Source organism: Macaca fascicularis, chromosome 9, assembly GCF_037993035.2.
Source record: "Macaca fascicularis isolate 582-1 chromosome 9, T2T-MFA8v1.1".
Classification (NCBI taxonomy): Eukaryota; Metazoa; Chordata; class Mammalia; order Primates; family Cercopithecidae; genus Macaca; species Macaca fascicularis.
Window position 1 is genome coordinate 66,515,444 of NC_088383.1, and position 19,426 is coordinate 66,534,869.

The following is a 19,426-nucleotide window of genomic DNA, read 5'->3' on the forward strand; positions in this document are numbered from 1 at the left end:
TTTCTCCACCCATCCTCATTCTCTGTGGTCTCAATTCCCCATTGTTCCTTGGGTCTGAGGATGCAGCTGGATCTGAGAGTGTGAGACACTGTCATTTAGTACATGAACTAAAGATATAATCCTGTTTACTACTTTTTTTGGTCAAAGCAAAAATAATGCAAGAGTTATGTGAACACGATGTTTATTACATGTATAGAACTGAATATGTAGATGTTTATCATCTGGAAGCTTTGGGAAACTGGACTTTGATAATTTCCATGTAATGAATCCATTTCTCAAAAGCATTTTTTTCTAAAACACACACACACACACACACACATTGTTCTCTGTAACCTCCCCAGATAGATACTTTTTAAAGATCTTGCTTGTTAAAATGCCTGCCAGCCTTTTAGAGAAGTTGACAGTTTAGGTGGTTTCTGTTAGCAGAAACACGTGGACTCAAAGCTTTTCCTCTAAAATGAATCTGTTGTGTAACACCACAGCTGGCTCAGAATACAGGTGCGTGCTTCTGCTCTCCCTGAGAAGGTAGAAGGGGAAGAGACCAATCCAGATGAGATGCAGGGGAGGAGGGGACACCCAACAGCAAAGGCACTGTTGCAATCTTAGCCTAAACCATATCTCTGAGACAGAGTTTCTTATTGCCTGCTTGTATCTCTGGGTGACCACAGACCCCCTGCTCTCCAAGGTGAGTTGTGAACTCTGGAGCACTACTGAGATTGGCTGAGAGCTGAAGGAGAGTCCCAAAGGAGCTTCAATTCTGCAGAACTATACAGCCTTCTTTACCTTACCTTGACCAGGTGCTTAGAGTTTGGAAAGTCAGGGGTAAGAATTGAAATTCCTCCAGGTAAGAAGACCCCCCTCTTAGGAAATGGACTCCTCCAATTTTCTCACATGATTATTCAGGCACTTTCGCTTTTCCATATATAGGAGTCGCTCAGGAGCAAGCTGTGGCAAGCTGGAGGGTGGGACACATCCTGAGTTCCATCCGCTCCCTCCCTTCTCAGCAGTCCTCGCCTGTTCTCACGTGCTCACAGGCAGTTAGGCAGAAGTGATCCCCGTGGCTCTGCCAAAGACAAGCCTGTTGAGTTGAAAGAAGAAGAAGAAGAAGAAGAGGAAGAAGAAGAAAAAACTCAGGCAAAGTCACAGCCTTAAAATTGTTCCCTGGAAGAAGCGTGAGTGGAGAAGTGTGAGAAGATGAATGGACCAGTGGATGGCTTGTGTGACCACTCTCTAAGTGAAGAAGGAGCCTTCATGTTCACATCGGAGTCTGTGGGAGAGGGACACCCAGGTAAGTAGGCTGTCCTGGAATGACTGGAAAACTATCATTCCAAGCCTATACTGAGGGAGTCGCTTACAAATGGTTGTAATTGACACATAATAATTGTGCATATTTATGGGGTACAGTGTGTTGTTTTGATCCATGAATATAACATGTAATGATGAAATTAGGGTAATGGGCATGCCCATTGCCACAGACATTGACTACTTCTTTGTGGTGAAAACATTCAAAATTCCCTCTTCTAGCCCTTCAGTCACCCTACTGCACAATGGAATGTCAGAGCTCATTCCTCCGATCTGACTGTAACTTCGTACCTGTAGGAGTCACTTTTCCTAGAACTCTTCAGAGCAATGTGTGTGAGTTACCAGAAGGGATCTCTAGAGAAACAGCATGGAGTAGTTTCATAAAACAGTCCCTCCTGATGAAGCCGTGCTGTGGCCCACCACCAGCATGCCAGCACGGTGGGGCCAAGACAGGGAGTAGCAGCTGGCTGGCTAAGAGTATGGCACATGCAAAATGTATGATCAGGTCTTAACTTTTTATATGTATTTTTTTTTTTTTTGAGCAAAGCTTTAATCTGTTATCAATGGCCAATTTAAGTCAACAGAGAATGTTCCTGAAACAAGACCATGGGTGACTAAGTTTTGCATGTAAAACATGTGCAACTTAGGCATGAAAGCCTGCACCCTGGTCGCTGCAGGGGTAGACCTCTAGGTGCTGGCGACTCAATGACATTCTCTAAGAGCAGGATAGAAGACCTTCTAAACAGGAAGAAAATTTAGGCATTCATTTTGGTGCCTGAAAAGTAGGTGGACTGTGATGTGGGGAAGTGAGAGAAGCTTCCTTGATGACGGTGAGAACTAGGACCAGAACATTCAGAGCCTCAAGTGTAGGACAGTGGCTCTCAAACTTCAGGGTGCTTCAGAATCCCCCAGAGGGCTTGTTAAGACACAGAGGGCTGCGCCCCACCCTCCAGAGTTTCCGATTCAGTAGGTCTTGGGAGAGGCTCCAGAATTTGCATTTTTGACAAGTTCCCAGGAGATGCTGATGCTCTGGGGTGAGAACCACACTGAGAACCACTGCTCTTGGAGACCCCTGGGGGATAGATGTGCAGACTTCTGTATTTAAGTACCTCTTCAAAATTCATTTGAGTGTTTGCTAACTTATTACGAAGTCTGCCCTTTTCTATCTTCCTTGCTTTTGTTCTTCCTCAAAGATATTTATCTTTCCTACCTTGTAACTTGGCTTTGGACACCTCAGTGCACTACTCCTTCCATATACTTTAGCCAGTAGTTTTTGACGGGTGGTAGTTTTGCCCCACACCCCCCAAGAGCATTTTGTACTGTCTGGAGACAGTTGTGGTTGTCACAACTATAGGAGGTGGGGTAAGGTGCTATTTGCATCTGTTGAGTAGAGGTCAGGCACACTGCTAAGCATCCTGCAGTGCACAGGACAGCCTCTCAACAAAGAATTATCTGGCCCAAAATGTTAATAGTGCAGCTGTTGAAAAACCTTGAATTGAATTGAGTTTTTTATGTGACTTAGCTCAGTTCAATGTAAATAGCCTCTTTCATTGTGCATAACTGTATAAAGTATCTAGGTGTACTGTATTTTCAATCTCAGATACATTCTGATAAGCTCCATGGCTGTGAACCTCATGTATAGCTTAGGAGAAAGATTCACTCCATGCGGAGGAAGTGGGTTTTTTGGCATGCAGTGGCCAGTGGTCCCAAGGATGGCCCATTGTGTGCAGCAGCCGTGTGCTCAGAGGACTGAGAATGAACATGCCAGCCAATCAGTTGATTGTTTTGTATACTTAATGACAGCCAATCAGTTTGTCTGATTGTCCCTTGTACTTGCCATTATAATTGTCCAGGTAAATCAGTTTCCATAAAGGCTAGGTGACTTTGTGCTTGTCATTCCATTGCTGAATTCCTCTCTGCTAGAAAGATAAAGTTTTTCTTTTCCGGTTTTCCAAAAAAAAAAAAAAAAAAAAAAAACCAGCTATTGGCTATCTTAAGTCTACTAAGTGATATTGATAAAAATTTTGAAAGGCAAAACCAAAAACAACAATTCAGAAGCAACCTCCTTGGCTGTTGTCTTGGTGTGTGGTGCTATCTGGAAGTCCCTGCTGGACTCCAGCTTTGTTCCTCTTCATGTTGGATTTCCCTAGGCAGAGAGGGAGCCTGTGAGCTGTGTCTTTGCACAGACAGAGACATCCACAATCAATGATCAGTCAACAAGCTTCTAGGAACCCTGATGGGTAGGCGTAAGGTGGCTAGCATGTATTTGTTTTAGGATATTTTATCAGCGGGAGGCCTTCAGTGATAGAGGTATGCAGAGGCGATGTGCTCAGACAAACCTAAAGGTGCTACCAGGGTCTGAAGAAAGAAAGAAAGAAAGAAAGAAAGAAAGAAAGAAAGAAAGAAAGAAAGAAAGAAAGAAAGAAGGAAAGAAGGAAAGAAGGAAAGAAGGAAAGAAGGAAAGAAGGAAGGAAGGAAGGAAGGAAGGAAGGAAGGAAGGAAGGAAGGAAGGAAGGAAGGAAGGAAGGAAGGGAGGGAAGGAAGGAAGGAAACACAACCTCAAACGTATGTTTAGCAGTAGTTTCTAAAGGAAAGATTAGGGAGTTAGTGAATATCTTTAATTACAGAATGTAACATCTGCTTTTGAGAGCCAAATTGCTTGATTCTGGATCTGCATTCTTAACAAAAACATATTACTCTATTAAGAGGAGACTGTGGGTATTTTTAACACTGAATGAGCTAGAATATATGTAAGTAGATATCACTTTTATTTCTTAATTTGTAGATATTGACAGTTTGCATAACCCCAAAGTAAGAGTGGATTTTCCTACAAGCACCATTTAGTGCTTTACATTCTAGACCCTGCAGAGTCTTTAAGGCAAATAGTGGAGGAATAAAATCAAATTCCAGCTCATATTGAACCCTTGTCAGTCCCACCTTAATTGAAGAGGTCAAACTCAGCTCTAAGGACACCTGGCTTTCAGGAGGCTGAGTGACCATGTGGGAGGATCTGAGAGCTGCTTATGGAAGTATTCTGCAAACAGCAATGATGTATAGGGGATATCTTGTAGAATTCTTATGGGTGGAGTCATGTACTTGGGTGTGGTGTTTTATATACGGTGCATTGCATCTTGTGGAACCTGCCATGCAATGCAACTGTTTGAGCCGTCTGACTTTACCTCTTGGCAAAGAGGTAAAATTGACTTCTTAACTATTTTTAAGTTCATTTCCAGGACTTTTCTAGATGTTAGAAGTAAAGGGAACATGATGAGGAATGAGAGACTTTTTATTTAGAAGAACGTGTATGTGTTTGTATATGTGTGAGTTGCTTGAGACTCCTAGAAGAGCTGATTTTGACTGGGTGCAGTGGCTAACACCTGTAATCCCAGCACTTTCAGAGGCTGAGGCAGGGGGATCACTTGAGGCCAGGAGTTCAAGACCAGCCTGGCCAACGTGGTGAAATGCCATCTCTACTGAAAATGCAAAACAAATTAGCCGGGCATGGTAGTGCATGCCTGTAATCCTAGCTACTTGGGAGGCTGAGGTGGGAGGATTGCTTGGAACCCGGGAGGTGGAGAGTGCAGTGAACCGAGATCGCACCACTGCACTCCAGCCTGGGTGATAGACCGAGACTCCATTTCAAAAAAAAACAAATGTTGTTTCTTTTTTAGGGCATTCTGTGACTTTATATAATACATGTCATCCAAAATTAGGCAGGAATGGAAAGAAATAAAAATTTCAAAGTGTTTCTAATTTCTTATACTTTAAAAAAGTGTTTTCCCTCTGGTAGATAAGTTGATATGTAAACTGAAAAGATATCTAATTATTTTAACATTTCAATTTGTTATCCCTAATATTTTTGTGATTCTGACCCATATTTGCTCTTGCCCAGATAAGATCTGTGACCAGATCAGTGACGCAGTGCTGGATGCCCACCTCAAGCAAGACCCCAATGCCAAGGTGGCCTGTGGTAAGAAACACCCGATCCCTTCCTGCTGGAGAGCTAAGTGGCTAGACTGAGAAGTTAATCATGGGCATAAGACAAACGAGCCATACTCCTCAGTTCCAAAACCCATGTCCTCTGCTCTGCAGTAGATTTCTCAATTATGAGACCTCGCCTGTGTAATAACAGGGAGGAAAAACATTTCTAACCATGAAACAAATAGATAATTATTTTTAGCAAGAATCTGATGTTAGATGTCATAGCAACCATAAATAGCAGAGGGTTGGACCAGCACATGGCCTTTCTGATGCTTGATCTCATTGGAAACAAGGAGGTCTTTCAAAGTTCTTAGGTGAATCTTCCAGACGCGATGAAACAGCTGGAAACACAGGTAGCTGCCTAGATGGTTGTAAGCTGCGCCCTCATTCTAGGAGCCTCTGTTGGCTGCACAGATACCTGGCTTCTCTTGTTTTCTTTCCTAGTTTGTGGTATGATTTAGGTTTTAAAATAATTAGTGTCCCCCATTTAATAGCAACTGGAAGGCAGCATCTTCATCAATTGTTTTTCAATAAATCAATGGCTTTTCTAAGAGACATTAATGTCAAACTAAAGTACTGAAGCCCTGGCTCCCATCTGCATAATTTATTGTGTCTGAAGACTCATGTAGGCTGAAGATCTTCATCTTTATTTGTGGGATAAGTTGTTTGGTGAGAAAACTTGCCTGGCTTGAAGCCCATGGCACAGTGGCAGAGTCAGGGACTCTGGAGCCTGGAGGGCCCCCAGGGTGATCAGGTCCAGGCTATTCATTTTAGAGACAGGAGCACGGCGCCCCAAGGCCATGGGGTAGAGTTCCGCAGTGTGAAGACCAGAGTCCTGCTCTCCTTACTGTCATTGTCATGTCCTGTCCACTGCACGGACCCATCCTTCTCTCTCTGGTTGCATCCTCACCCCTGTATTGAATACTACAGGGATTCATCCCCCTCTGAGGGTAGATTCTACCCTTATATTTTTGTAAATATCTGGAGAGAAGGTTGGCCTGCTTTGATTTTTTTGGTCTGGATCCCACTCCCTAAAGCCTGCAGTGGAGGTTTAGCAATGTCGGGGATGGGGGGTCACATGTGTGGACTACGTTCTTTATGACAGCTACATACAACCATCATCTCCCTTTAATCCACACAGCAATCTTATAAATAGCTTTATTAAATAGATGAGGGAACAGAGACTTAGAGGGGTTAAATAAGTTGTCCAGGATCACCACTTACAACTGACTCTTTCCAAGACAGCATTGAAAGATGCTCAGTGCTTGGAGCTAGGATTTTTTCTTTTTATTGACATTTCTATTTTCCTTCTGGAATCCATTCCTCATAAGGCCCCTTGTGTGTCTTCTTTGTCCATGCTGTGAGAGGTCTGGGAATATGAGCTTCCCTTTGCTGGCACTTGGCTGCTAACTCTCCCCACTCCCTTTCAGAGACGGTGTGCAAGACCGGCATGGTGCTGCTGTGTGGTGAGATCACTTCAATGGCCATGGTGGATTACCAGCGAGTGGTGAGGGACACCATCAAGCACATCGGCTATGATGACTCGGCCAAGGGTGAGGGCAGGCCTCCGGGTCTGAAATCCCTGTTACTCTCTGCTAATAGAGACCCCGATGCTGAGTCAAACCCTCGCCTTTCAGCCTGATGGGAGTATCAACACTACCAGGAGGAAAACACTCTTACACTCGTCTGTCAGGTTTCAGAGGTCAAAGGCTCTGGCATAAGGATGGCCAACAGGTGACTATGCCCAGCAGGCCCAGCACATGCCCATCTGTTGTTGACTGGGCTTGTTTTGGTCCTGCCTTCTTGGCACTGGCAAAGGCTTTGGAGAGAAAGACGCACTGAATAAAGGGGGCTGCCCTTCTTTGGAGACATGCTCCCTGCCAGGTACTGGTGATAGTCTCTTGTGTTTTCCTAATCATTTATGTACTTATGCAGACGAGGAAATGGAGGGCTAGAGGAGTAAACAGTCTGTGTGAGATCACAGGGTAAGCAGCCACTAGGCTCGGGACTCCTGTCTTCCACTAAACATACTTCTAATCATAGACATGGAGCAAGATGACTCAGTCCAGAACTGGTGCTGACAGCAGACGAGGCTGGTCCAGGTTAGCACCTGTGCCACATAGTGTAGGGCCACCACCCAGGGAAGGGGCACAGGCCCTAGCAGAGCCTTGAAGCAGATTCCAACATCTGAGGCTGGGCAGGCCAGGCAGCGGTACAGCCTGGGGGGCAGCAGAGGACCCAGAGAGCAAGCACCAGGTGCGGAGGGCCTGTGTGCGATCACATTCTGCAGGAGTTTCAGGGACCCTTTGTCCACACTGGCTTCCTGGGCAGGGCTCTGGTCCCCATTGTTAGAGTCTCCACATTGGTCTCTGGCATTAGATGTTCAGGCAATTCCAATTTTTAAAGAAAAATCCATTTTGGCTCTCTGTTGGCTCTCTCCCTAATTCTCTGAAATCACTGTGAGAGATGTGGTGACCTCACACCATGGTGAAAAGACCCACTTCCAGGTCAACCTGCCTAGATAAACACCTGTAATCAAGAGGCACAGAGAGAAGCATGACTTTAAATGTGTTCATTTCTGCCTGTGACACATAATGGTTGCTTAGGGTGATGTGTGGCATCCTGTGGGTCAGGGTATGTAGAGATGCCAGACCCCCCCCCCTTTGTAAGTGAGAGAGCCCACTCATGGTATGATGGTGCAGACTCACAGAGGTTCAGTCCAGCCACGGCCTGGCGCAGCCCAAAGCGCTCATGAGCAATTACTGTTGGTTGAATAGATGACAGTGATTTTGAGACTCAGTGGGAAGAGAAGCAGTAAGAGCCGGTTAGTTCTCCTGGTCGGGACATGAGGGTATTCACCGAGGAAACACATTGTCCCAGAGCTGCAGCTTCCTGAGGCGTTACCACACGGAGCCTGTTCTACCAAGAAAAGCCAGTTTGTTTATGTACATTTAGACCTTATTCAAGTGCAAAACTTATTCTGCATTAGGTAGGAGGGAAATTTTCCAGGAGGCAATGTTCCCTAGGAAGGAGAAATGAGCGAGAGCCCAGCCATGGCTGAGTTGGGCTCAGCGGGCTGAGGTTCCCTGTGCCCAAGTTTGTCCATTTACCTGTGCTCGATGGACAGGAACAGCCTTAGGTCATGTGCAGTAACAGCTTTAGCAGGGTCTCAGGCCAATGGCTCCTCATTGCTCCTGGCTGTGGTGTTGCTGGCCTCATTGTCCTTTCCAAGCCCTGTACCTCTCCTCTTGGTCCCCTAAGTTCTGTTTTTCCAAATTCCTTGGAGCCCTTGCTTGATTTTTGAGCCCTGGGGAGATTCGTTATTTAGACAGACAGTGATTAGGTAAACTGTGAAATGTTCAGTGCAGAACAGGACAGCCTTTGGCAGTTCTTTAAAGACTGTTCATTGATTTGTGCATTCGAAAACATTCATTAGGAAACAGGAAGGTGTAAAGGGCAAAGGTGACCTGATACTCCTAGGGTATATGATGCAACATGAGGTGCCCAGGGGTAAGTTCCTGGCATCATGTGTGATGAACTGCAGGCAGGTCCGGGGACCTGCACTGAGGGTGGACATAGGGTTTGGGCATGTGGGGTGGGAGCTGGAGGAAGAACGTTCTAGGCAGGGACCTAGTGGAGATGGAAAAGTATATCATGCTGACGGCTAAACCTGAGTTCATGTTGGCTCAAGGAGTCCTGGGAGCAAGGGCTGTGTCAGACTGAAAAGCTTCAGTTTTATTCCTTGGCAGTAGATCCCCACCTGAAGCTTGTACAGAAACAACAGCTTGGATCTGTGTGTTTTCTCTGTAAGTCCTTTCAGGCTGTGTGGGTAGGAGGATAGATGGGAAAGAACATGGCTGTGAGAGTTTGGAAAGTGAGTGTGTCACTATGCTTGACGTGGTGGGGGCATCCATGTATTCAGCCCCTTATTCTCACAGTCCCTGTGGCTGAGCCCAGCACAACTGTGAGGAGGTGTGCACAGTCTCGGTGCATAGCAGTTTCCTCATGGGGCTCCCAGGGCTGAGCTACTGCTAGTCCAGACTTTCCCAAATCAGTGCCCAGCGTGCCAGGGGTAGCAGGCCTATACCCCGTGCCTCAGCTTTGCAGACGGGAAAGGGCAGGTGGCTTTTCCATTTGCCCCAGACTCTGTGTACCTCTCAGGGTCAGAGGACCCTGGCTCGGGGAGTCTGTCTGTATAGTTCATGTACCCTGTATTTGTTCAGCATGTTTAATAGTTGTGTCAGGCACACAGCTGGGCTTCTGAGTGACAGTGTCAAAAGGGCTCTTGATTTCCTCCTAGTGCAGTGATAGCAAACTGGGTTCTGAGAGGCACCTGGGGTAGAGCCTAAGGGGCAGGGTATGAGTCAGCCACCATCCTCAGCCAGAGGAGCCTTGGCATCACCTTGTTTTAATCTGCAGGTCTCTGTAGGGTGTGTGTGTGTGTGTATGTGTGTGTTAACCAAGTTCTAATTGAGCACAATAAAATACACCACAGAGAATTTTCATTGGCCAAAGAGTTCTACATGAAGGTGCAGGGCCTCTCCCATCCTGGGCCTCAGCTGTGGGCCTAGACAGACCCTGGTTAGTTAGGGACACCCCACCCTGACATCAAATGGCATGTCGGGAACGGAGCCATCCATCGGGAAGCTCATGGCCCCCTCCATCTGACCTGTGCCCCACTTGGGCTCACTTTGCTTCCACCTAGGCTTTGACTTCAAGACTTGCAACGTGCTGGTGGCTTTGGAGCAGCAATCCCCGGATATTGCCCAGTGCGTCCATCTGGACAGAAACGAGGAAGATGTCGGGGCAGGAGATCAGGTAGCTCGGCACTGCATGTGGGAGCTGTGTGTTGAGCTGGCTGGGAAAGTTCATGAGCAGTGAGTTAACCATACTGAGGGGTGGGTAACACAGGAATCACTCTCATCCTAGCACAAGAGCCGGGAATGAGTTGGGTACCTCAGCTTCACGGCCATGCTGTGGATGGCTGTGGTTGCTAACACTGGGTTTGGGCTTGTCTCCCCCTCCTAGAGTGTTGGGGGTCAGGGATGACATCCTTCCCCTGCACGTGCCAGTGGAAAGCTCCATGGAGGAGGCACCCAATCAACGTGGACACACCAGGCAGATTTCGGGCTTGGAGAGAGCCGCTGTCCTCTTGGTCTAGGGTGGGCGCCGCTCAGCCTGCTCTCTCACCACAGGGTTTGATGTTCGGCTATGCCACCGACGAGACAGAGGAGTGCATGCCCCTCACCATCATCCTTGCCCACAAGCTCAACGCCCGGATGGCGGACCTCAGGCGCTCCGGCCTCCTCCCCTGGCTGCGGCCTGACTCTAAGACTCAGGTGAGCAGCTGAATGACCCCGGGAGATCCGTAGACAGAAGCTTTAACACCCCCAAATCCTCTTGATTCTGTCATTTTTAAGATCAAAATATTCAGTCTAGGCATCAAAAAATGGTCAGTTTTGAAAAGAACTATTTATGTGAAAAATCTTCAGCTAGAGATGCTTCTCACATTCTATTATAAAAAGTTTCAAAAATACAGAAAAATGGAAAGGATAGTTTTGGGTTTTTTTGTTTGTTTGTTTGCTCATTAGCAAACATTGACTAATGAGTCCCCAAATCCTGCCACAAACATACTTCTTAACTGGCTTCCATATTTCCAGGCCTCTTTGTCCTGAACAGGCTGTCTGTGCTGTGTCTGTGCTGTGTCTGTGCCGTCTGTCTCATCATAGCCCTTTTTCTTATCTTTGTTTCTCATGAAAAGGCTTTACCTCTGTTGTTTCCAGCTCCAACCCCATGGGCCCTGACCTCTCGTCTCTCTGCAGTGTTGAAATCAACCGGAGGCCTATATTTGAAGGCTGGGGTGATGCAAGTGTTAGCAGAGACACAGGCCTCCTAGCACTTCACTCCTGTATCCCCTCCCTGCTTAACCCCAATGACCCCTCTTGTGATTCCCAAGTTCCCAGCACTTCGTCCTGCACAACCTCTCTCCCTGTGTCCATGCTCATGGACACCATTCTCACATACTCAGCTCCCACATCTCCCGTCTGTGGGTTTCTCTGGTCACCCTCCAAGCAGATGGGCCCTGAGAGCCTGCTGTGTGCAGCACCCTGCCACCTCCTGCCTGCCCTTCCCCAATCCTGTTCAGTGCCATCTCTCTCCACCTACCCATGTCCCCAGTTTGCCCCAGTTTGCCCCATCAAGCACTCCTCTCACTCCAGTCCAGCCTTCCCCAGGGCTTCTATCATCCCAGCCAGGCCAGGATCAGTGCCCTACCCTCCCAAAGGTTCTCCCTGCTTGGAAATTCCAGTTAATTCCCTTTAGGCTTCATTTTTAACTTCCTAACATCTGTTCAGTGTTTTCTACAACTTTTGGCTTCCTACAAGGGGACAGGGGAAATCCACTTGTTATTCTGGCATTCAGAACCTTTTATGGTCTTCCAACTTTACCTGCCTCTGCCTGCCCCACCCCATCTTTGCTTCATTGACATCATTTCGCTCATGGTCCCCTTGTTTCTTAGGGCTTTGCTTTACCTGAACTCCCTCTCTGGTCCTCACCTGTCCTTGAGTGGCCAGCAAAGTTCTACCTCCTCTGGGATGCCATCCCTGGCCACTAGCAGACAGCGCCTTCTCTTGTCCTGCACTTGGAATCTGGCAGCCATGGTGCTATAGCTCAGCGTGCTGTGTGTGGCTCCACGTACAACTCCAGCTGTACAGAGATGGAGTTCCTTCTTGCGCAAGTGTCAGGCCATGCACAGGGTAGAGGTTGCATACTGGCTGTACTCGGGCAGGGAAGCGTGCTTATGCCTAAAGGAAACCTTTCCTTGGGACTTCCTGTGTTATCCACATGACCCCCCCAAGGGGGGATGGGAACCATCAGCATTCATTGGGTGTTCTTGGAGGTCGTGGGTTAGGAGAGCTAAAGTGTGTAGACTGTGATGGCACCTAAAGAAAGGGGCCCATGGTGTCGGCCTGCCTGTCCTGTCCTGGACTAGAATGGTGCTGCAACATAGAAGCAGGGTGAAGATTCACAGAAGGGGAAATCTTAGAACAGGGAGGGGAGGCAGCCAATGGCGCTGACTGTTTTTCTCTTCGTTGTGCAAGAGAGAGGAACAGAGGGACCACCTACTGGACCTGCTGAAGCAGGTTCATTGTGCTTAGATATGAAATAGAGGGTTTCTAGGTTTACGGGTCAGCAAGGAAGGGAGGGTAGGATGGGCTCTTTTAGGGCTTTCCTTCCTTTGAAGAATTGTCTTGAAAATGCCAATACGGATACCAGAGTCAGCCTCACTCCCCTGCCACAGGCAGGACCACAGACCAGCTCCAGTTGCAGGGGGTGCAGGCTTGCTGTGGGGCTCCAGGAGGCCCCTCGCCTGCTGGCCTCCAAACAGCCTGGCATGCTCGACTCACTCCCTCCATGAGAGAGGCCCTGGGCCAGGCACGGCTTGTCTAGGTCCCCTACTCTGCACCCTGTTTGTGAAGCAGTGTCTTTATCCAGCCGGAGTGCTGGCTGTGAGCAGGATGGGTCCTTCCACCTGAACAAATCCCTGCTGCTGATAGTGAGGCCTGGGTGGCAGTGCAGATGGCTATTTTTGTACCTGATCAGAGCTGTGTTTTCCATGGTGTGTTTTTCCCCATATCTTGCTGACGTGATGAGATAAGCGCTGTGCTCAGGGCCCTTTGCTCTGCCACCCTGTTCTGCAGTTCTGCAAGGCCACTGCGTGGAGTCTACCGGGTGGGGGTGGAGTCACCCAGGGGAACAGTGGAGACGGCCTGAGCACCCTCCCCGGCTGTGCGCCTTTTCCTGAGGCTCCACGCAGCAGACCCAGTCCTAGAGTCTGTCACAGACAGTGCCTGTCTTCCCGGGAGTGTCCTACCCCAGATTCCAGCCCCTCTCCCAGGACCCTATGTGTGCACAGCCTGGCATTTGAGGGCTGCTCTCAGCTCACGAGATCTGTGTGCGTCGGGCCATCTCATGCAGATCTCACGTGGCCAGGGCTCTTTCTTCTGCTTCTTCTGGACCTTCCCTGTTGCTCCTTAGACCAGGCAGAACACAGAGTAGGAGTTTGTTACAGATCCAGGGTTTGATGGATACCTGAGTAGCCTTGGGGAGGTAGAGAGCTTGCTGCAGGCACAGTCCCAGGGAGCCACTGTTTGCTGCCCCATGGTTCTGTCCAGGCCCTGGGATGGGAGCAGTCCCATGCCCACTGGCCAGTGTTCCTCCCAGGGTCCTCTGGCAGAGCTGCACCCCTGCAGACACCACATGTTCCTAAGATCCTCTGAGCCCTGCTCTTGTGGGTCCATGCTGCTTTCAGCAGTATTGGGCCTGTGGCCAGCACAGGGTCTTCAGCAGCAACCAACCTTCTTCTTGGAAGAGCCCTGTCTACCAGCCTGTGCAGCTCCAGGTCAGGTCCCAACTCTTCCAGCTGTGTGATCTTGACCAACACATTTACATTTTGGATCCCTGGCTTTCTTATCTGCATCATTGGCAGGAGGAGAGATACCTCCTGGGCTATAGAGGGTCAAGAAAGGGCTTTGGCCATGGGGACATTTGCTGGCACCTGGAAACGTCTGAGACAGAAGAGGGGTCATAAGTTGAGAGGAAACTCAAGTCTCCAAGCAGTGCTAATTGTGGTCCCATGTGGGAATAACTGGGCCTTACACCCAGTCCCCCCACAGCACCAGGCAATTTTTTGAATGTAAGAATGTGTCAGATTAACTCCCGCAACACCCTTTGAAGACAGGAGGCCCCACTTGGCTTCTGGGAGCCCTGCCCACCTCCTCCTGGGTGTCTGTGCCTGGCCACCATGTGCCATTCGCTCGGTCTCAGCCTCACAGTGTCTCCCCCACCCTTCTGATGGACAGGTGACAGTTCAGTACATGCAGGACAATGGCGCAGTCATCCCCGTGCGCATCCACACCATCGTCATCTCCGTGCAGCACAACGAAGACATCACGCTGGAGGAGATGCGCAGGGCCCTGAGGGAGCAGGTCATCAGGGCCGTCGTGCCGGCCAAGTACCTGGACAAAGACACCATCTACCACCTGCAGCCCAGTGGGCGGTTTGTCATTGGAGGTCCCCAGGTGCATCCTTGTCTCTGAACGAAGCCCTGGTTTGTCTTTGTTACTGGGGTTGCTTATGTCTCAGAGCAGGAAAACCGCAAGTTAGCTTGGAGTGGGTCAGCTGGCTCTGACCATGGACTAAATGTAAAGTTGGTGAATTTTAGGCTCTGTACATTTAGTGCGGTCTCTGGGGAGGTCTGCTATGTGTCTGACAGTGTGTGGGAAATTGGGGGCATATCCCTAGGATTCCTCCACTTAGCACTGCCGGGCCTTCCCACTCCTGCCATCTCAAGTGACCACGACCTTACCCATGGCCGCTGCACCTTGCCCTGCTCTGGTGTACATTCCCCGCTGCAGCATTAGCACATGGCCAGCTGTTCCCAGGTGGCTGTTTCCAGATCTTCACCACAGGCTGCCTCTGGCTGTTGTGGGCGCCCGGGTGTGGCAGGGTGTTTTAGACAGGGCGCCACTGGCCCCTCTCCTGTACTGCAAGTGTGAGGAGTGGAGGTTGCAGAGCACCGCTGCCAGGCTGCTGCCCACTGCCTGGGCCCTCAGCTTGCGTGCTTTGCCACAGAGCTGAGCCCCATCCTGGGTTCCAGGAGCAAGTGGAATGTAGAAATACAGGGTAGAAGGAGGTAACACTTAATTGTTTTTTCTTGCAGGACTTCTCAAAGCCTAGACATACTAGTGTGAACTGTGGATCTCTAAAAGCGGGGGTAGAGTAGGCAGACTTCCCCAAATCATATAACATAGAACTCCCACCCTTTTAAAGGCATGACTATTGACTGATGTTGCCCAGAGCACACTTGGGAAGTGGACAACATGGCATTTGCTAGGTGGCACCAGCCAGGGTTGTATTTTTGACAGTGCAATTCCTGCCTGCAGTTGGATCTCTGCATTGTGATGGACTCAGTAACAAAGGCATTAGGGAGTGGCTGTGACCCCAGAGAACCTCTGGCCCACCTTCTGCCCTTTCTAATGAAGCTTTGGCAGGTTACCTGATTTCAGTATGTGGGCAGTGACTGAGCTGGGAGTGGGGTCCAGAGTTTTGGGCAAAGGAGTCTTACGAAAATGTCTGTGGGCAGCCCCAGGACATCGTTCCTGAGTTGCAGTTCAGCTGCCATCAGAGTTCTTCAGCCCCCTCTAGCATTTAGGGGCTGGCTCTGCTTCTTATCTTGATTTCTCTCCCTCCGCAGGGGGATGCGGGTGTCACTGGCCGTAAGATTATTGTGGACACCTATGGTGGCTGGGGGGCTCATGGTGGTGGGGCCTTCTCTGGGAAGGACTACACCAAGGTGGACCGCTCAGCTGCATACGCTGCCCGCTGGGTGGCCAAGTCTCTGGTGAAGGCAGGGCTCTGCCGGAGAGTGCTCGTCCAGGTAAGCCCCTCCACCCACCACCGTCCTGTTGCAGCGGAAGACCCCTGCCCAGCTCTGCCCTGAGTAAGGGGATGTTGGCCCGGTGGGAAAGCCGCACGCTTTGCCCAAGGTTGTGATTGTGTGATTGTGTTGGGCACTGTGGCCAGGGCTCTGAAAACCTGGGGGAGGGAAAACTAAAATCTTCAGGGAGAGGGGCACGTAGAATAACTGTCCTCGGTGAAGGTAGCAGGCAAATTGCAGGGGAGCATGCTGGGCAAGAGACGTGTGGTCCCCGCTGGTCCCTTCAGAAGAAGGGCAAAGCTGCTGAGAGGGGCAGGGCCCACACAGAGGCTTCAGTCCCTGACGCTGCACCTTGCTGGAAGGTTTCCTATGCCATTGGTGTGGCCGAGCCGCTGTCCATTTCCATCTTCACCTACGGAACCTCTCAGAAGACAGAGCAAGAGCTGCTGGATGTGGTGCGTAAGAACTTCGACCTCCGGCCGGGTGTCATTGTCAGGTAAAGTGCCATGCTCCGCTATTACACAGGACCTTGCTCCCTCCTTGCCCAGTTGCTCACCTCACCTGAAAGGGAGGCAGAAAGGAGGATGTTTCTGCCTCTCAGAAGTGGGAGGGTCTGTGAGCTCCTGGTACAGCACACTGCATCCTCAGGGCAGAAAGCCTGGCTGTCAGGTTGAAGGAGGCCGCCCCAGGTTCCTGCTGACCCAGTCAACACCAACTCCGGTGGGGCCATCTCTGAGCAGCTGGGAGGCAGGCGGGGATCTTAGGAAAATAATTATTAATATAAGGCCAAATGGCTCAAATGGCTGGGAATCGAGTCAGCAAGTCTATTCCCTGTTTCCAGAGGTTGGTGGTGTCAACACTGGCCTGGGCCAGGTAAGTGGAGTGGGAGGAGAAAGGCATCCGAAGGCTGGAGTTAGGTCCTGGTCCGTGAACCTCTGAGCATCCGTGGGGCTATAAAACGAGACCGTGGTATGGCACAGATAGGATGTGTGTGTGCAACCGCTGGGGGGAGGTGTAGTGCCATGTGAGGAGGGCTGTGCTACAGTTCATTGCTCCCTCCTGTCCTTGAAATGGAGAAAGAAACCCTGCTCCTGTTCCATCTTCCAATGCCCTTCCCTTCTGCTGGACATGCAGGGATTTGGACTTGAAGAAGCCCATCTACCAGAAGACAGCATGCTACGGCCATTTCGGAAGAAGCGAGTTCCCATGGGAGGTTCCCAAGAAGCTTGTGTTTTAGAGCCAGGGGAGCTGGGCCTGGTCTCACCCTGGAGGCGCCTGGTGGCCATGCTCCTCTTCCCCAGAGCCCTGGCTGCTGATCGCCTTCCCCACCCACCAACCCTCGGGGCAAAGCCAGGTTCCTCTCATTTAGCCTGTTCTGTCATCATCATGGCCGGCTGGAGGCAGGGCCTTCCTGGTGCTGGAGGCTGGCTCTTGATGTGAGGATGGGCATGGTGTTCTGCCGCTCCGTCAGACTGGGGCAATGTTAATTTAGTGGAAAAGGCACCCCGTCAAGAGTGAATTCCCTCACTCGCCTCCCCCAACAGCTGGACCCTGACCAGCTCCCCCTCTCTCCCCTTGTCTGTGCCAGGTGAGGTCAGCACATCTCACAGACCTCAGGGCTCCTTGTGGACCTGGGCTCCTGGGCCTCCCTTTCACAGGCAGCCAGCGCCCTGAGCCAGGGTCTCCAGAAAGCCCCTTCCAGGCCAGGCATGTGGCAGGGGTTAGAGCAGGACTAATGTCTCCTAAGCACCTGTAGTGTGCGAGGGACCCAGCTAATGACTGGGTCATTTTTTCTTCACTGCAACATGATGAGGTAGTACCTTTTATTATCCCATTTATAGATGGGGGAAAGCAAAACACAGAGAGGCTGGATAACTTCCACAGGGTCCCATAGCCACGTGTTTAGGCCTAGATGTGTAACTAGGAGCTTTGACTCAGGAGCCTGTAACACACCCCCTCCCCTATTGTTGTCACATGCCAGTAACAGGCTTGAACAATGACAAAGCAGATTCAGAAATGAGGCCATGGACTCTGTCCTGAAGGCCCAAGGTTACTGGAAATGAGGGGATTAACCCACCAGCTCTTGTTCAGCCCTGGGCAATTGTCTGAAAAATGAAGACGGAACCATAGGGCTATTTTGTTTGCTTCATGTGTCCCAGAAGATGGCTGAGGGTAAGCTGGATACCTGGACCATCAGCATGGGCTGGAGTTTGGGATTAACCAGCAGCTCTAGAATCCCAGCCCCCTGACCTCTCAGAGACATGCAGAGATTGGGTTTTTGGACTTCTGGGGTAAGTGGTCTGAGTCCAGTCCAGTCCTATCTGGGCTTCCTGTAGCAGAAGCAGCAACTTGTCCTAGCACAGATGGCCAGCCCTTTATACAGAGGCCCTCAGGTCTTTCTTTTTCCCTGGTCCCTTGTATCCTCTGCAGGCTGAGTGCATTTGGAGGGAGGGAGGGGCCCTTCGGATGCCCCATCCAGGGAGGCTGGTCCTAAGGCCTCACGTTAAATAGGCGGGGCTTGCCTTCTGGTGTTGGACAAGCTTCTGAGATGTCACGAGGAGATTCTGCCTTTGCCAGGTGACTCTCTGGGGAGCAGGTCTGCTCCCAAGGGGCCTGAGCAGTCCTTGGCCCGCTAGGGTCTTGGAACTCACCTGCCTTTCCATCCATGGCCAGCAGTACCTGCCCCACCTGCCCCACTTGTCCTTAGCCTGGACCTCTGATAGCAGCATCTCTACCTTCTCCCCAGCTCCCAGGACCACAGGCTCAGGCAGGGGCTTCCATGGGCCCCAGGGGAACAGTGGGGACTCAGCCTCTCTCTAGGGTGCATGGTGCTGGTTCAGGCTGGGAGAGGCAGCCCAGGAAGTCTCATCTGGGGAGCAGGCAGCCTGCATCTGGGCCTTGGCTTGGAGCACAAAGACCCTGGCTTTCATTTTCTCTCAGATGAACGGAAATTAAGGCAACAAAAGAAGCCCGGCTCCTGGTCACCTAGGAAGCCTCAAATTCCTTCCCGTTGAGGGAGGGAGAGGTTTGCAGGTGACCGAGTTCCTCTAACTTGGATCATACTCGACATGAAAATTCAGAATTTTATATTTTCCCTGCCCTCTAGAGAAATAAGATATTTTTTGTCAATTTGTTTGTTTGAAACTAAAGCCTTTATTTGTTAATAGTTCCTGCTAAAACAGTGAATAAAAACTCAAGGAGCAACTACCCTATGTTTAGTTTTTCTCTGCAAAACCCCAGAGACATGACACCTGCTCTGTGTAGCATTCCCTGGTTGCCCATCCCCACCAACAGAGGGAGTTAGTATCCTCCCCTCGGGGTCACCCCATCCTGTCCACATGGAGCAGATGTCTCATGGACTAGGTTTTTCTTGTTACTAGCAGCTGTGTTAAGCCACACCACTGCTGTGTTCATTCCTCACCACATCTCACCAGGGTTGATATTCTTAGGAAGCCCATTTTTACATGCAGGGCCCTGAGGCCCAAAAAGGGTTAAGACCAAGGGCAGTGGCCACCTCTGGCTCCTCCTGAATTCTGTGTGCTCTCCTTACGCATTGCTGCCCTTAGGCTGCCTATGCCTTATCCTATGCCCTTCCTGCATGGTGTCTCTGTGAGGCTGGCTTGAAGGCATGCTCAGGCCATGTCTGGAGTGTGGATAAGTGACTGAACTTGAACAAAGTGAGGGAGTGGAGGGGCTTCTGCAGAG

The 19,426-nt window shown here is 50.0% G+C and overlaps 1 protein-coding gene across 3 annotated transcripts; it reads left to right on the forward strand.

The window, feature by feature from the left end:
* Positions 1 to 947: 947 nt before the first annotated feature.
* Positions 948 to 18,928, forward strand: MAT1A (methionine adenosyltransferase 1A). 3 transcript variants are annotated; one of them, XM_074001672.1, is made up of 9 exons: positions 948 to 1,288; positions 5,195 to 5,272; positions 6,714 to 7,017; positions 9,989 to 10,101; positions 10,479 to 10,622; positions 14,145 to 14,363; positions 15,539 to 15,721; positions 16,084 to 16,217; positions 16,856 to 18,928. In XM_074001672.1, exons 5-9 carry the CDS (start codon positions 10,485 to 10,487, stop codon positions 16,956 to 16,958), a joined length of 777 nt encoding a protein of 258 aa, XP_073857773.1. In that variant the 5' UTR covers positions 948 to 1,288; positions 5,195 to 5,272; positions 6,714 to 7,017; positions 9,989 to 10,101; positions 10,479 to 10,484; the 3' UTR covers positions 16,959 to 18,928. The 3 variants fall into 3 exon arrangements, with proteins under 3 accessions (XP_073857773.1, XP_073857772.1, XP_005565348.2); XM_074001671.1 differs by having other exon boundaries at positions 6,714 to 6,836; positions 10,312 to 10,622; XM_005565291.4 differs by having other exon boundaries at positions 6,714 to 6,836.
* The last annotated feature ends 498 nt before the right edge of the window (positions 18,929 to 19,426 follow it).

Coding starts and splice junctions, on each gene's coding strand:
- MAT1A (XM_005565291.4), top strand. CDS start 1,195: ATGAATGGACCAGTGGATGGCTTGTGTGACCACTCTCTAAGTGAAGAA. Junction 6,837..9,988: donor CTATGATGACTCGGCCAAGG/GTGAGGGCAGGC, acceptor GCTTCCACCTAG/GCTTTGACTTCAAGACTTGC. Junction 14,364..15,538: donor TTGTCATTGGAGGTCCCCAG/GTGCATCCTTGT, acceptor CTCCCTCCGCAG/GGGGATGCGGGTGTCACTGG.